Genomic DNA, 17638 nt, shown 5'->3' on the forward strand with positions numbered 1-17638 from the left:
TGAAGAGCGGATCTTCATCATCAGTGCACCATGCAGGCGTCACACTAATATGCGTAAAGCATGAATACAGCACAGACAGCTGAAGAGCAGATCTTCATCAGAGCCCCAATGCAGGTGTCACACTGATGCACGTAAAGCATGAATAAAGCACAGACAGCTGAAGAGCAGATCTTCATCAGAGCCCCAATGCAGGCGTCACACTGATGCACGTAAAGCATGAATACAGCACAGACAGCTGAAGAGCGGATCTTCATCAGAGCCCCATGCAGGCGTCGCACTGATACACGTAAAGCATGAATACAGCACAGACAGCTGAAGAGCGGATCTTCATCAGAGCCCCATGCAGGCGTCGCACTGATACACGTAAAGCATGAATACAGCACAGACAGCTGAAGAGCGGATCTTCATCAGAGCCCCATGCAGGCGTCGCACTGATACACGTAAAGCATGAATACAGCACAGACAGCTGAAGAGCGGATCTTCATCAGAGCCCCATGCAGGCGTCGCACTGATACACGTAAAGCATGAATACAGCACAGACAGCTGAAGAGCGGATCTTCATCAGAGCCCCATGCAGGCGTCGCACTGATACACGTAAAGCATGAATACAGCACAGACAGCTGAAGAGCGGATCTTCATCAGAGCCCCATGCAGGGTCACACTGATACACGTAAAGCATGAATACAGCACAGACAGCTGAAGAGCAGATCATCATCAGAGCCCCATACAAGTGTCACACTGATACACGTAAAGCAAGAATACAGCAGAGACAGCTGAAGAGCAGATCTTCATCAGAGCCCCGTGCAGGCGTCACACTGATACACGTAAAGCATGAATACAGCACAGGCAGCTGAAGAGCAGATCTTCATCAGAGCCCCATGCAGGGTCACACTGATACACGTAAAGCATGAATACAGCACAGACAGCTGAAGAGCGGATCTTCATCAGAGCCCCGTGCAGGCGTCACACTAATACACGTAAAGCATGAATACAGCACAGACAGCTGAAGAGCGGATCTTCATCAGAGCCCCGTGCAGGCGTCGCACTGATACACGTAAAGCATGAATACAGCACAGACAGCTGAAGAGCGGATCTTCATCAGAGCCTCATGCAGGCGTCGCACTGATACACGTAAAGCAGGAACACAGCACAGACAGCTGAAGAGCGGATCTTCATCAGAGCCCCATGCAGGTGTCACACTGATGTACGTAAAGCATGAATACAGCACAGACAGATGAACGAAGGAAATTGTTTAAACTGTAGTGTGGTTGTGACAAAAGGGAATACACTTTTGATTCCCAGAAACAACTTTTGACAAAATCTCCTTTTTCTTTTTTTACCTTTATATCAACAAAGGTCCAGAGACAGGTGGCTTAGTGGTTTAGTGTGGTTTGTTGTTGTTGGGTTTTTTTGTTTTTTGTTTTTTAAGAACTGAGCCTGTGCTCAGGGTATGAAATTCCCACTTATCTCTGACCCCCAGTGAGGCCTCTCTAGCCTGAGTGACCATGATGTGGAGGGGCTTCTCTCCTGCCTCCCCCCAGCCCCGCCCTGTTGGCTGTGAGCCTGACCAGTAATAAGCCCTTGGGTCAGGCGTTCAGGATGCCTGAGAACAGATTTGTGTATAATGAAGGCCGTGCAGGCAGATCCACTTCCTGCACACCTAGGAAGGCTGTCGCCCTTTATTTGAGTGAAGAGAGGTTAAAGGTCTTGCTTGGCAAATGCCGGAGTGGAGAGGGCAGGTAAGAGGAATGTAACTGGAAGGTTTTGTCACCAAATAAATCCGCTGTGCATGAAATTTTACTCTGGGTGGAATATGAAAAGTGTTTAAATAAGTAACTAGGGCTCTCCATGCTCCCAGTTGTTAGGTCACATCACCGGCAGAGTGGGTCCTGGCTTTTGATCCAGATGTGCCCCTATACTGAAGGCTTCTGCATCAGCCAGGTCAGGATTTGGAGTGAGGCATTTCCCTGGGGGGGGGGGGGTGTCAGTTTTATTTGTTTTCTACTTATCTAGATTTGGGGGGCAGGGGGGGGGGTAGAGAAAGCTGGTGAGGAGAACACCCCCTAGGATTCATGTCTGCCTCTCCCCCCCCCCCCCTTTACAAAATAGTGACTCCTGAAATGTGATTAGAGCTTTGTGTGCATTAAAGCATAAAACTGTGTGTAGTTTTGGGGTGTTTTGTTTTGTTTGATTTATTTATTTATTTAAAAGCTTTTATATACGGGAATTTAGCTGGCTGCCTTCACTCCGGTTTTTCAGATACAACAACTTAATACATTTGGGAGCAAGTAACATCAAACAAGTTAAAATCAACAGCAAAAAATACAACTTGTATAACTCATATCAGCTGTTTTAAGTGATGTGGGGTAAGGCATGGAGTATAGTCCGGATTATGATATAGCGGAAGGCGGCGGCGGGGGGTATATTTTAGAGAATATTTTTCACACCGGCCCGCCCTCCCGAGGGGTGAGATCTCTTATTTTAGCAGGGACTTCGGGCACCACCGGCAGAGTCGGGGGGAGAATGTAAGATCACAGCAGCAGCCCCTTTGCTGCCGTGCGTGATGGATAAGACTTGGGGTGCTGAAGGCAGTTGGCGGGGCACCTCGTGGTGATGCGGGTATTATCTCCCCCCCCCCCCTCCTAGGTCTGTGGACTGCCTGAGCCCCGTATGGACAGAAAGGGTCTAGGTATATGTCTGTCTCTCACTAAGGGTTGCCTTCTGTGCCCATGAGAAACGCACTTAGTGACTGAGAGACCGATATTCAAAAAGAGTTGGATGACTGACTTAAACGCCTCTTTTCGCCAAACTTGGGATGCGTAGGTTTTTAGCTGAAAACTCACTTGAATTCAGGGCCCTACAACTGAAGCAGAAGGAACTTTATGCATAATATCGACGCTGGAAGAGGTAAAATTATTATTTATTTTTATAATTTTTTTGGGGGGGGGGAAGGACGAGCAGGGCCGGTTGGTGGTAGTGAAATGCACGCAGGTTCCTTGTTTGCTTAATGGCGCCGCTTTCCGTCAGCATCGCTCGGGAAAAGCGATTGGCGCTTCTTAGCCTGCAAACTTTATCATCCTGGGCTGGGGGTGCTCGCCCAGCGCTCGCCGACTCTCTCCCCGCCCCTACGCGTATCCTCCTTCATCACCTCCTGGTTTGCAGAAACTTGTGTAACTGGGACATAGGCGTACTCATTCCCCCCCCCCCCCCCCACCCCCGTCTATTGGTCAGGGAGTGTCACGAGTGGACCGGAAGAACTGGGCCGGGACCGATGGAGTCTCTCGAGACCAGTGGGTCATGGGCTCCCAACAGGCAGAGACGGGTGGGGGCCTGGAGAGGAAGGTGATGCGGGAACTTGGACGTGCATGGAGCTGTCCGTCCCCGGTGTCCGGCGCTCCCAGCCCAGGCTGTCATCGGTCAGGTAAGCCACTGGCCTTTTGTCTCCATGGCAAACGTGAGTGTGTTATCCCATACCCTGCTTCGACCCTGGTCTTAACATTGGCGGTGGCGCAGTAAGGCCCCGGATTTCAATCTATCAGGCCGATACAGTACCGTGAGCTCCGGCGGAGCGCACTGTTAACCCGCGTTTGGACGCGCTAGCGTTACCCCTTATTCAGTAAACGCGCGTCCAACCCCCACGAAACTAATAGCGCCCACAACATGCAAATGCATGTTGTGGGCGCTATTAGCTATTCCCGTAAAATGTGCAGCCAAGCCGCACATTTTACTTTCAGAAATTAGCGCCGACCCAAAGGTCGGCGCTAATTTCTGCCGGCACCAGGAAAGTGCACAGAAAAGCAGTAAAAACTGCTTTTCTGTGCACCCTCCGACTTAATATCATGGCGATATTAAGTCGGAGGTCCCGAAAGTTAAAAATAATCAAAAATAAATTAAAAAAAGTAAAATAAGCCCACTGCTTGCAGGTTGAAAACCGGACGCTCAATTTTGCCGGCGTCCGGTTTCCGAACCCGTGGCTGTCAGCGGGCTCGAGAACCGATGTCGGCAAAATTGAGCGTCGGCTGTCAAACCCGCTGACAGCCGCCGCTCCTGTCAAAAAAGAGGCGTTAATTTAAATATTTTGTTTTAGTGAATCGCGCGCACAGGTGAGTGTGCGCTCGCCCGCTCTCCCACGAACTTTACTGTATCTGCCTGTATGGGGGGGGGGGGAGGGGGAAGGATTCCTTCTGCTTGATGGGATCACGCTGAAAATGTTTGGATCGTTAGCGTTCTGCCAGGCTCTGCCTCCTACGGGCCGCTGGATTTTATACCTGAGCTGGGGTATAAACACATCTTCTTGATGTGTTTGGGTTTTCTTGTTCGTTCTCCCTTGGTTGTCCTGATAGATTTTATGAGGCCTGCGTCTGTACTGTTTAGAAGAAAAGGTGTGCACCTTTCATTGTGAGTGTACCCCATGCTTATAAAACGTTTCTGCTCTCCATGCTGTGTTCCTGCATTTTGTATCGGTGTGGCACCTGCACGGGGCTCTGAAGATCTGCTCTTCAGCTGTCTGTGCTGTATTCATGCTTTACGTGTATCAGTGTGGCACCTGCATGGGGCTCTGATGAAGATCCGCTCTTCAGCTGTCTGTGCTGTATTCATGCTTTACGTGTATCAGTGTGGCACATGCACGGGGCTCTGATGAAGATCTGCTCTTCAGCTGTCTGTGCTGTATTCATGCTTTACGTGTATCAGTGTGACGCCTGCACGGGGCTCTGATGAAGATCTGCTCTTCAGCTGTCTGTGCTGTATTCATGCTTTACGTGTATCAGTGTGACACCTGCATGGGGTTCTGATGAAGATCTGCTCTTCAGCTGTCTGTGCTGTATTCATGCTTTACGTGTATCAGTGTGACCCCTGCATGGGGCTCTGATGAAGATCTGCTCTTCAGCTGTCTGTGCTGTATTCATGCTTTACGTGTATCAGTGTGACGCCTGCACGGGGCTCTGATGAAGATCTGCTCTTCAGTTGTCTGTGCTATATTCATGCTTTACGTGTATCAGTGTGACGCCTGCACGGGGCTCTGATGAAGATCTGCTCTTCAGTTGTCTGTGCTATATTCATGCTTTACGTGTATCAGTGTGACACCTGCATGGGGTTCTGATGAAGATCTGCTCTTCAGCTGTCTGTGCTATATTCATGCTTTACGTGTATCAGTGTGACACCTGCATGGGGTTCTGATGAAGATCTGCTCTTCAGCTGTCTGTGCTGTATTCATGCTTTACGTGTATCAGTGTGACCCCTGCATGGGGCTCTGATGAAGTTCTGCTCTTCAGCTGTCTGTGCTGTATTCATGCTTTACGTGTATCAGTGTGACGCCTGCATGGGGCTCTGATGAAGATCTGCTCTTCAGCTGTCTGTGCTGTATTCATGCTTTACGTGTATCAGTGTGACGCCTGCACGGGGCTCTGATGAGGATCTGCTCTTCAGCTGTCCGTGCTGTATTCATGCTTTGCGTTTTTATCAGTGTGACTTCTGCGCGGGGCTGTGATGGAGATTAGTCCGGGGACAGCACTAATTTCTTTCAGTTTGTGGGGGTGGCAGTGAGCAGCCCTGGCAGGAGGGATTTTCAGAAGCTCCAGAGGCCTGTATCTCCTCCGGAATGAGATAAGTCAGGCAGGATATGGTGATGCCCTCCCATTCTGCTTTCTGGAGAGGGTTGCCTACTCCCTTCTAGTCCGGGCTGAGAATAATAATAACAACTTGGGCTGTGCTGGGGAGGAACAGGAACAGATGTTTGATTCGGAGCAGGGGAGAGGGTGGGAGGTGTCTGGATTGTGTATAGGGGGCTTGCAGATGTGTGTGTGTGTGTGTATCAGGGTGTGGGATGCTGGATGTGAGTGGAGCGGAAGGAGGAGGTGAGAGAGATTCTGGGATCTTTGGGGGGGGGGGGGGGCTGGAGAGATAAGGAGGAGGAGAAGCAGTTCTGCACCCTCTCATCCCCTCTCACATCTGCCCGCCCGCCACCTTCCCCTCCTAAGTCGCTCTCCCAAAAACACCCTAATCCCCCAGCCCCTGAGTTCAAACAATGGCGGTCACCATGTGGGGGGGTTTTGCTAAGGTACAGTTTTTTTTGGTTCTGGTCTTGGTCTTTGCCTTCGTGACGGGGAGGCGGCAGAGATCTGTTTGGGCGAGGAAAGGGGCCGCCTGGGCCGTCTGTCTGGTTAGCAGCGGGCCTGTGGAATGATGTGCCACGTGCCTGGCTGGTCCTGGTGGCGCGTCCGTGGAAGAACAAGAGGCCACGCCATGAGTGGCACCGGGACACGTTTTTTTAAAAAAAAAATACCTTTTAGATGTATTTGAACGTCTGCAGGCTATCGCTTGGTCTTTTCATTTTATCCCTCCAATGTCCACGAAGGCAGCCCACCCAGTGGCTGTGTGTGGCCAGCAGGAATTTGGCGCACGCGTTCCTTTAACGTCGGCTGTCGTGGCCCTTTTCCCGCAAGCAGAGCTGGAGGAAGCCTCCCCCTTCGCTGCTGACCAGATTTTTTTATGGTTTGTTTTTTTTTTTTTATTGGCTATCACTAGCCACAAAATTGAGAGGAAAGAATTGCGGGGAGACGGTGGCCCATTGGAACCACACGAAAGCCACTGCTCCCCCACCACTTCCCCCCCCCTCTCTCCCAAATGACGAAAGTAATTATTTTATGGCCGCTGCTGTTTGCACAGAGATTTGTGTGTGTGGGAGGGGGGGGGGGGGTGTTTGGGGGTGAGGAGTTGGGGGTCATTTTTAAATTAAGATTTTTTTTTTTTTAAATTTTTTTTCCGTTTCACTGCTGTGATGGATTTAGATTATGCATTTGTGGCTGTGATGCGCACAACATTCCCCCCTCGTCATGCTCTGGCGTTGTGCCTGCTGTTTCGTGGCGGGAGGCGGGTCCGTGGGAGAACACTCCGTCCTCTCACCCACGCCCAGATTCTGGTTTTGGGATGGTGACGTGTCCTGTGGTTGGCCGTGGTCCTTTTCAAAAAAAAAATATTTTTTTTTAACTTTCCTGGGAAAGGGGGCGTTTGGGGGGGGGGGCCCCATCGTTTGTGACCCACCCTGGAAGTCTTCTTGGGCTCAGTGCTGGGACCTGACCCTCTTCAGACCCGTCCCCTTTGGTCCTGCGTGAGCCTCTTCCTGTCCCTCTCCCTCAGAATAATAGCCGGCTTGTTCCCGCGTAGCACAGGCACTCAAAGCCCTGTAGAGAGAGAGAGCATATGACAGCGGTTTGCTGCCGCAGTACAATCGGGCCTTTCATTTTCCGTCGCAGGAGGGTGAAAGGCAAAGTCGGCCATGTTAGGATCCGCAGCCTGCGATGCCGGGGCCTGCAATGGGGATGGTGGGCAGAGGCCAGGCCCCTTCGATTCTCGTGCGCTATAACACAAAGTCTGGATGGGGGTGTGTTGGGGGGGGGGGGGGGGATCTTCCTTCCTCCCCTGGTGATCCTGGGGAGGAGGAGAAAGTTGAGAGGTGACCATTCAACCTTTTTCTTCTTTAAGTACCACTTTTCCGGGGGGGGGGGGTGACCCTGATGCTACCTTTGTGACACGTGGGCCAGCAGCCCTGTTGGCCGTGCTGCTGTCTGTCCTCCTGTGCCTTGAAACAGCACTGCTACCGTCTGCCTGTACAAGGACCATCTGACCCCCCCACACCCGGTTGCCACCGCTCACACTGTCCTAGTTCTGGCCATCACTCCTCCTCGCCTTTATCACGGCGCTCTCTCTCTCTCTCTCTCTCTCTAATTTAAGGACAATCTCCCGGGAGGTGAGCCGTGCAAACCTGAGTGCCTGCAGGAGGTTGCTCCTTTTTGCTCATGGGCCACTAACTGGGCAGTATAGCTCAGCCTTGCCCATCCCCTCCCGTGCAGGAGGACTTTGCTGCTGCAGCCTGGGAGCATGACACAGCCCCACTGCTGCTCTTTAAGAGGCAGCTTTGCCGTTTTACACCACTCCCCCCCCCCCCCCCCCCCGCCACAGGTATCGTCCTGAACCCTTCCCAGGGGGATTTTTGGGTTTATCAGTCTACGGTGATGGTGAGATTATTTGTGTGCAAGTTATGCACATGCCTGTGATTAGAAATGACCTGGGGGGAGGGGGGGATTTTTATGCATGCGGACAGGGGGAGATAGAGGAAAGAGGCCCCTCCTGTACATGGAGGTATAATTTCACCCCGTTTGCTGGATTTTGTAGCGTGCAAACACAGAAATTGTCCATAAAAGGTCCTGGTAGGTTGAGCTTTTGATATCTCAGTGGCCCTCCGCCTCCCCACCACTTCACATCTGTACCGTAACCTGTTGTTTTTAACTCTCTCTCTCTTCTCCTTCTCTCCCCAGGCCTGCAGTGTTTGGATGGCTTCAAGCCCTGCGAGAACGGCGGGAGATGCACCATGTACTCCAACGGGGTGGCCGCCTGCGTGTAAGTTTTTTTGGTTTTTTTGTTTGCCTCGTCCCCCAGCCCTGTTGTGACAGGTTCTTTCCAGTTATCAGCGGGGAACGGCAGGCAATGCGCCCTCTTGCGCAGCGGGATTGATTAGTAAAGATTGCGCCGGCCGCGTACTCTGCACTGCACCGAAAAAGGGCGTGGCTTTTATCACTCGCTACCCTTAAGAGTTTGCAGACCCAACAAGACACTTGTTACTTGGCTCAGAAGTCACTAAGCTGGGGGGGACAGGGGGACGGAGAGAGATGTATATTATGTATGTATTATATGTACATTATTAGTATTATATGTGCGGTGTTCTGTAATACAGTTATTACTGCCTCTTTTGGTCTCGGCCTGTTTCCTTGCTGCCAGGTGCCTCCGGCCTAGGAAACAGGCAGAGCCAGTCCTGGATTTTTTTTTTGGGGGGGGGGGTGCAGGGAGGTGATGGTGATGGGGGAGGGCGGTTTAAGCACTCGGTTCCCCGGGGCTTTCTGATCCGGTGCCTTCCACGAGAAGCGGAGCGCCGAGCTGGAAGTTGTCATTTTCAACCCCCTGAGAGGGTGCGTTTTGAATTTGGATCCCTGCTGGAGAGGCGATGGTGGTGGGGGATGGGGGAGGGCAGTAAAGATCTAGGGTGAGGGTCCTGCCCTTGTGCTTCAGGTTTTTCCTAGGGAGCGCCCCGGCCGCTCCTCAACGCTGTCTGACCGCTCCATGCTCAATGTGGAAGTCCGTATAAAATCTCTTTTATTTTTTTTTTTGCCCACGCGTGGTGTATTTTTACTGCTGACAAGAGTGCAGCCTAAATATCTTCCCCCACCACCAGCATCACCAGCCCTTTGCAGCTGTTTCCTCTTGCAGTGCCTTCCCGCAGAAGTCAAGATAACCTGTTTTTCCCCCTTTCTCCTCTGTCTCCTCACTTGATCTCTTACCTCTTGGCTCCCCCCTCCTCCGTCACTTCTCTCCTGTCCCTCCCATGCTTTTCCTCGCTGTCCTCATGTAAAGTTAACCTTTTGCTATTCCGGCAGGTGGGCAGGAGGGGAATTTGAAGTTGGTGGTGGTGGTGGAGGAGCAGAGCCTGGGGGGGGGGGGGACACGGGACCTGCCTCTCTGCTTCCTTCCCCTGCTCTCCAGCTGTGGTGGAAGTTCGGGCCGTGCCGTCCGGTTGTAGCCCCTCGTGCTCGATCCCTAACAAAAGGGATCCCGGACTAGCCGAGTCTCCGCTTGTTTCCAAGCCCCGGGATCTGTACTGATTTTTTTTGTATTTTGACGTAGCCGCGGTGGAGGAATTTTTTTTTTTTTGGGACCAGGGAGAGACCTTTCCGTGACCGCCTCGTGGCTCAGGGTTTCTCCCGGCCCGGGCGGTTCTGTCTCGTTTAGCTACGAGGTCGCGGCAGGCCCCCTAGTCCGTCTCCCTTTCCGTCCCCCCCTTACGTTTCGGTTCCCGGAGACTGCGACGCGCCTCTCGTGTTCGCGAAGCCCGCGTTACAAAACGTCCCCCGATATTTATTTATTTATTTTTTTTTAAAGGGCTCCTGAGCCTTGGGGCCGCCCTAACGCCCGAGAGGGGAAAGGGCCTTCCAGCCCCGGTACTGGGCTCGCCCCGTGTCACCTAGCGCGTCCTTGTGCAGATTGCATTAGGATTTGCGACAGGGCAGACGTCTCGGCGGGAGCAGGAAAAATAGTGCAGAGGTTGCACCCGGGTTCTTCACCGTATTTCAGGATAAGAGTTGGTGCCCAAAAAAAAAAAACCAACCAAAAAAACTCCGGCATTTGGGATACAGAAATCCCAAGGGCACAGGACGTGATGACAGTAGAGGGGGGAGGATGCAGAGTTGAGATACCGAGGGGGGTGGTAGCTGGGAGAGAGAGACCTTGGGAGGATGAGGTCTGATGGGGACCTCAAGGTTTCGAAACGGTGTGATAAAGCGGGGGCGGCCGCAGGCAAAGGGACGTTAGGACGCATAGGAAACCAAAATCAAATCATGTGCACCCTGGCCACGTAGCGCGTTTCGTGCGTTCCATAGCCGAATGGGGTTAGGGTGGAGGCAAGGAAGTGATGGCGGCGGGCGGAGGAGAGACACTGGAGGCGGCTGCTGGTCAGCACCTGATCCCCCACCCCGGCTCACAGCTGCACGCCTCTTCCCCCTCCCCAGCTCGCCACACCTGAGAGCGGCGGCCTGATGATACCGCCCTGCGATGCCATTCGTATCCCACCGCTGCCACCATCTGTCCATCCTTGCCTGGCAGTATCGCGCGAGCCTGCCCGCGAGGCGCAACCTGGCCGCATCCGCGGTAGTGCAGGGCCAGGAGGAAACCTTTCTCTCTTCCTCCCTCTCCTTGTCTCTGTGCTTCTTTCTTCCCCCCTCGCCGTTTTCCTTATCCCCTCCGAGAGGGGGAGGGAGGGAGACGGTCGTGTGGCTTCCATTCACGTGGCGCTGTGGGTTCAGAGGTGGGAAAAAGGGAAAGGCAGCTGGGATTCAGGAGAGACCCTTTGGGGGACGGTGGAGGGGGGGCTCTGTATTCCACCCCCCCCCCCCCCGACGGACGGTTCTTGGAGACGTTGCCCGTGATGGGCACTCCCTTCCTCTTGGCCGTTCGCGTCTCTCTGGGTCTTAGCGGTGCCCTGTTCCCGGGTTCTCTCTCTCTCTCTCAGACCTGAGGCACTTTGCAGGCCTCGCCAGAGTCACCCCGTCTGTATGTGACTGTCTGTCTCTCTCTCTTTTTCTTATGAGCCTTTTCTCTCTCTCTCCCCCCCGCACCCCTCCTCCCGTGACAGTCTAATTGAATTTGTGTATGAGCATGACTGGAATACAAGCATTTAAAAGCTATTACCGACTTGTAAAAGCAAGCCAGGGAATAATTGAAGTCTCTCTCTCTGTGTCCCATGAGAGGACGGAACAGAACTGCTTCCCATGCTTGGCATGTGGGGAGGGATGGAGTGGGGGGGGGGGGGGGCAGGTGGGGAGGGGGGAGAGGAAGGGAGCCAAAACCAGGAATGTTTACCTTGGAGAGGAGGCGGCCGAGGTGATATAATTATTGTTTATGTGTACTTAAAAGGTCAATCCGTGGATCAGGTAGACAATATGTTTACACGGGGTAACATGGAAGAGAGAAGAGGATGTAATTTGACGCTACAGAGAGGGGAAACTCTCTTAACTGGAGGAAGAATGGCGGAGCTGTCGTGGAGCTCGGGTTACGGAGCCCCTCGGCCTAGCGAGCTTGGTCCCCGTATGCAGGGTGGAATGCAAGAGGGAATGGGGGCTTAGAAGGGACCTGAGGGAGGGTCTCCTGGAGTCCGAGACTGACAGAGCTGGAAGGGAGTCTCAGGAGCTCGTCTGGAGTGGGAGAAAGAGCTGGGCAGGACCTCTGGTGATCCGTTCCCTGCCTCTTGGCAGCATCCCCTGTAGGTGGATCTGGAAAGAAATACGACGAGTGAGATAATCAAATTTGCAGATGACACAAAATTGTTCAGAGTAGTTAAATCACAAGCAGATTGTGATAAATTGCAGGAAGACCTTGTGAGACTGGAAAATTGGGCATCCAAATGGCAGATGAAATTTAATGTGGATAAGTGCAAGGTGATGCATATAGGGAAAAATAACCCATGCTATAATTACACAATGTTGGGTTCCATATTAGGTGCTACAACCCAAGAAAGAGATCTAGGTGTCATAGTGGATAACACATTGAAATCCTCGGTTCAGTGTGCTGCGGCAGTCAAAAAAGCAAACAGAATGTTGGGAATTAGAAAAGGAATGATGAATAAAATGGAAAATGTCATAATGCCTCTGTATCGCTCCATGGTGAGACCGCACTTTGAATACTGTGTACAATTCTGGTCGCCGCATCTCAAAAAAGATATAATTGTGATGGAGAAGGTACAGAGAAGGGCAACCAAAATGATAAAGGGGATGGACAGCTCCCCTATGAGGAAAGACTAAAAAGGTTAGGACTTTTCAGCTTGGAGAAGAGACAGCTGCGGGGGGATATGATAGAGATGTTTAAAATCATGAGAGGTCTAGAACGAGTAGATGTGAATCGGTTATTTGCGCTTTCGGATAATAGAAAGACTAGGGGGCACTCCATGAAGTTAGCATGTGGCACATTTAAAACTAATCGGAGAAAGTTCTTTTTTACTCAACGCACAATTAAACTCTGGAATTTGTTGCCAGAGGATGTGGTTAGTGCAGTTAGTATAGCTGTGTTTAAAAAAGGATTGGATAAGTTCTTGGAGGAGAAGTCCATTACCTGCTATTAATTAAGTTGACTTAGAAATTAGCCACTGCTATTACTAGCAACAGTAACATGGAATAGACTTAGTGTTTGGGTACTTGCCAGGTTCTTGTGGCCTGGATTGGCCACTGTTGGAAACAGGATGCTGGGCTTGATGGACCCTTGGTCTGACCCAGTATGGCATGTTCTTATGTTCTTCTTATGTTTTTATCCCAGTCAGATGGTGTCTCTAACCTGCAAAAGACGGAGATTCCACCGCCTCCCTGGGTAACTAACTACTAGATTCCCCTGAATCTCTCATTTGGCAGTTTAAGACCATTATCACTTCCTCTTTCCCAATAGAAATAAAATCTCATGGGACGCTTAAGTGCAAACTGAATTCTGACCGTGAGGGGTGTTACCGAATACAAGGTATTACGGCATGGAGATGCTAGTTGTCGGTGATTTTGACCATCGTCTATTGTGAAGAAATTCAGTGCAGTCTGGAGATCTTCCTGGGTGTGTGCAAAGATGAGTTCATCGGCAGATTGTAAGTTGACCACAGATGTTGTAGATACTTTGGTCATTGGGCAATAGATGCTCCAAGCTGAAGAACCCTCTGTCCATACGATAGCCATTATCAATTTCTGAGGGAGGTGATCCTTAATGAAGACTAGAATGGCAGTTAGAAATATGGTGAATAACATTGGGCAATAACACATCTTTGTCTGACCATTCTTTGGATGGTGAAAAGCTCTGTTTCAAAGCCCTTATGCATAGCTGTCACAGTCATCTCATTGGGACATCAGAATCTGTTCAGCAGTTTACACAGTACTTCACAACTGATGGAGTCAAAGCCTTACTGAGGTTAATGAAAGCCATATACCAGTCCAGGTGGTATTCCTTTAATTTCTCTTGCATTCCTCAGGCTACAAAACTCATGGGATAATCAAAGCTCACATAGATTGCAGCAGGCTATTTTGAGAATGTGGGCAAGGATTTTCCCTGTGCTTCAGAAGATTAGGTGTTTTGTTGACCCATGAACAGCTTGCATAGCTCGGAAAAAGTTATGTATGGCATGGCTGTCTGCACAGTGCTGAATTTCCTTAGCTTTGTCTTGCCACCACTGGTTGTTGATTTCCCAGATCCCTCCTTTGGACTTTGGCCTTGAGGAGTTGGTGTGTGTCGTCGTCCTGCTTGGATAAAGCATCCTCTATCCAGGCAGAGTGGACTTTTCTCTTCAAATTGAGAAGAGCTTGAGTCTTACTGGTATTTTCATCAGCCAATTATGAAGACAGTAAGTGGCATAGCCAAAGGCTTTAGTAAAAACAGCCTCGTTAAGAGCAGTTCTAAATCCCTTCCAGGGATCTTATTATTGTCTATAGTTGGAGGCAAGGCACAGATTTTCAGGTTTTGAAAAGTCTTGATGATAAGTCTTTCACATTGCTTTTGGATGTGTTTAGTGTTTTGGAGCAAGATGAAAAAGATGAATCTGACTAGCCAGTGTAGCAGTTGCTGGATACTTACATTACTCATGTGATACCAACTTCTCTCTGATAGTGGACGCTGATGATATAATCAAGGAAGTAGCTGTATGCTTGTCATGCTCCTTGCATTTTCTCAGCAGTAGCATGCCATTAGACTTGACTGTCTCTACTCCTTTCTTCCTAGTGGTGGTAATTAGGGGTAGAGGGGGCAGTCATCCAGAATGCAAAGCCACTTGGGAACAGAAAGTTGACTAAAAATGCAAGTGCAGGCCGGCAATGGATAAGAAGCCAGGAAGAGTGCCCCATTCAGGTTGGGGCAAAGAAGAGAGAAGAGATCAGAATGGAGGGAGAAAGGAATGGGAATCAGGGTGCAAATAATGCTTGCCAGCCCTGGGTGCTAAAATGCCTTTTCACAACTCTGGGTACCACTCTGGAGTCCTTGCATGATGTCCAACTCTGACACTGAAATTGCCAAGGTTCATGTCCTTGTTGAGAATTCTAGTCAAGATATGGTTAAGATCAGAAAACAATTTTTCTTTGACATTTTAATCGGGATCAAGCACTAGAGTTATATACATAGTTGACGATGGTATATTGGTTGCTATCAAGCTTGGGATGGAGTGTCATAGGAGATGAGACCTTCAGTAGTCTTGCAGGGAGCTCCATTAATCGGCCTATAAGCTGCTGGTCCTCTGTTCGTTTCACCCTCTTCCCTCAACTGACCTTCATCGGCTCACTAGTTCTCTAAAGATGTTGCCAGTTCTTTCGGGACCATCATTATCTTGGTTGTTCATCAAGGCATGGTCCCTCTGGTACAAAGATCATTGCCGTGGTGACTGCCGGCTTCTTGTAGCTGTGACCAGAGTGGAGGTGAATTGACTCTTGAGATACAGAAGGGGATAGGAATGGATAATGGGGGAGTATCAGAGGGGATTGTAAATGCGTGGATACAGAAGTGCCTTGCAGGTAGAAGGGGTGTGGATGGATATGTGGATATATGACGGCACCAGTGTTTGGATGGGGTTATAGACGAATGTGGGCATGCATTATAGCATTAAGCTTTCCTATTTTTTAAGGGGCTTGACGACAGATGAACTTTATGGAAACAAGCCTGTGACCTTTATCTCAGGAGCGCCCCAATCCAGAACTTCTGCGCTCCGATTTATAGCGTGACGGTATCCCTACGGGAGGCGTTTTTTTGGTCATGATCAGAGCATTCTCGCGCATCCGGAGGAGTATTTGCCTGCTCAAGTTTGACCGTGTGCCGCTCTTCCCTCGCCGCAGGCAAGAACACCGTTAACGGGAGTAGACATGGCCCAGTGGTTGCCATCAAACTGAACGACAGCCAAGTTGGCAATCCACCGCAGGAAGGTGAGATCCCTCCACCCCCTTCCCGATGGTCTTTGCGAGGTCTTGGTGTGACCCTGTTAGAGAAGAACTCAGTTTCTCTTGGAGTGTCCTAAGACAACCCCTCGTTAGGATATTTTAGCAGGGGTAACGGATGTAAGTCATAGCAATCTCCCGTTCTGCTCAGCACTGGTAGAGGTGTCGATAGAATGTGTTGTCCGGTCTTGGGCTCCTAAAGGAACATCCAGAGACCAGCGTCAGAAATAATTAGAGTCATGGATGATAGGACCAGTGAGGAGGACAGGTTGAAGGATTTTCTGTTTTGTTTAAATAGTTTAATAGTCTGAATTAAAAAAAAAAAAAAAGGCCGAAGGGTGGCTTGATAGCAGCCTTCAGAGAAGAACATAAGAATTGCAGGTTCAGAGCAAGGGCCCTTGAGCCCGGCATCCTGTCTCTGACAGCGGCCAGTCCACATCTCAGGTCCCATAGAGTCGATCTGATTCCTGTCGCTCAGATCCAGGGATAGCAGTGGCTATTGAGGGGCTTATAAAGAGGGTAGGGGTTTAGCTCTTCATCCATACCGGGCACCAAGACGTGGATACAAACAGCAGCGGTGAACAGGTCGGGCATGGAGGGACAGCTTTCAGGCTATGAGGGAGTGGGGGGCGGGGAGTGCCTGGAATCGGAACGAGCTATTCCGGGAAACAGTGGGATCTCTGTCGCCAGAGGAGTTTTAGATCAGGATTGATGTAAAAAGTGTGTGTGTGAATGTTAGTTTTCATCATCTTATCTTTCTCAAGGAATGCTGGGCCGTAATCGCAGCCCTGGGGACGTCAGGTGCCGAGAGAGAGATTACGACAGGTTCATTCTGTCTCCTCCTCCTCCTCCTCCTCGCTCTGCTGGAATTCAGAAAAGGAGAGCGAGGAGAAAAAAAAACCAAAAAACAACCCACCCAGCAGTCCCACAGGTGGATCCGCCTGGAGCTGAGGCCGCGCCTCGGAACAGGTGAATCACCCTGACGGGGGCACGCCCATCTGCCGCCAGGACAGGAACTGGGAGTGGATCTCTGGGCAGAAGGAGGTTGGGGTGGGGGGGGGGGGGGGGGGAGGGAGCGCCCAGGGGAAAATCTGCACCGGACACACCAGCAAGGCAAGAAATGGGTTGGTTTTGGATTTTTTTTTTTTTTTTTTGGAAACAAAATTAAAGTTTTCCTGGAGTAATTTTACCGTTCGTCTGCCTGGAGAGCAGCGAACCAGAGGCGTCTTTCACAGCGACTCGATCACAAAGCTCATATTGGGACCACTTCTTTTCTGTATCTCTGAACATCTGAAATAACACATTTAGTTACCTGGGAACCTCTTAAAAATGTATTATTATTATTATTTTTTTTTTTTTAATTTAATGTCATAGTAACCCAAAGAATTCTACGTGCTTAGACATACAGATTTATTCTTCAGTTTATAGAAAATAATGATGCACAAAGATTTTTGTAGTAGTTCAAGGATAATTTGGTAAGTTTTACATCCCCCCCCCCCCCTTCTCATGGCTTTGGGCTACCTTGTGGCCCCTCATAACGTTTATTGAAAATGGAGGGGGTTCTTCGGAAGAGACAGCACCCTGGAGAAAACGAAGCTTGCCTTTTGTTCGTGCTGGTGTCCGAAGAAGGCGCCCACCTCAACCCAACCCAACCCAACTCAACTCAACTCAACGTAGGGGAAACATCTGTGGACAATTCTTATAGATGTGCCTCGTCTTTTGGCTGTCCGTGGGGCAGGTGGGATAGCTCCCACTCCTCCCTCCCCCCCGCCCCCCCCCCCCCCCCGCACCGGCAGGTTGTTGCACTGCAGGAATTATTTTGATCTTCAGCTGAAGGGGGCATCCGTAACACAGCTGGGGCAATGCAGGAAAAAAAAAATTGGCGTGGGTGGGGGGGGGGGGGGGGGGGGAGAGGGATGGCCCCATCTTGGCTACATATGCAAGAACAAAGAAAAGCTTTGGGGCAGTTCAGTGCCATGTGGAAACATGCAGAGAGAGAGAGAGAGGGAGAGATCGGTTACAGTCTGGAGGGATGTGGAGGGGGAGGGTGGAGTGGGGGCACCAGCTTTGGTGCGTGCTCTCCCTGCCGCTGTTCTTCTCCACTCCTTGGAATAGCTTCCTAGGAACCGGACAGACAGGTTGGGAAGGTGAAG

The 17638-nt window shown here is 50.6% G+C and overlaps 1 protein-coding gene across 1 annotated transcript in view; it reads left to right on the top strand.

Moving 5' to 3' along the window:
- NOTCH3 (notch receptor 3) overlaps window positions 1-17638 on the top strand; it is a 95234-nt gene that overhangs the window by 10321 nt on the left and 67275 nt on the right. The window contains exon 2 of the mRNA XM_029584516.1: window positions 8316-8397. Coding sequence (XP_029440376.1) covers window positions 8316-8397 — 82 coding nt within the window. The remainder of the gene's footprint in view (window positions 1-8315; window positions 8398-17638) is intronic.

The sequence above is a fragment of the Rhinatrema bivittatum genome, chromosome 19 (genome assembly GCF_901001135.1).
Source record: "Rhinatrema bivittatum chromosome 19, aRhiBiv1.1, whole genome shotgun sequence".
In the NCBI taxonomy this organism is placed as follows: Eukaryota; Metazoa; Chordata; class Amphibia; order Gymnophiona; family Rhinatrematidae; genus Rhinatrema; species Rhinatrema bivittatum.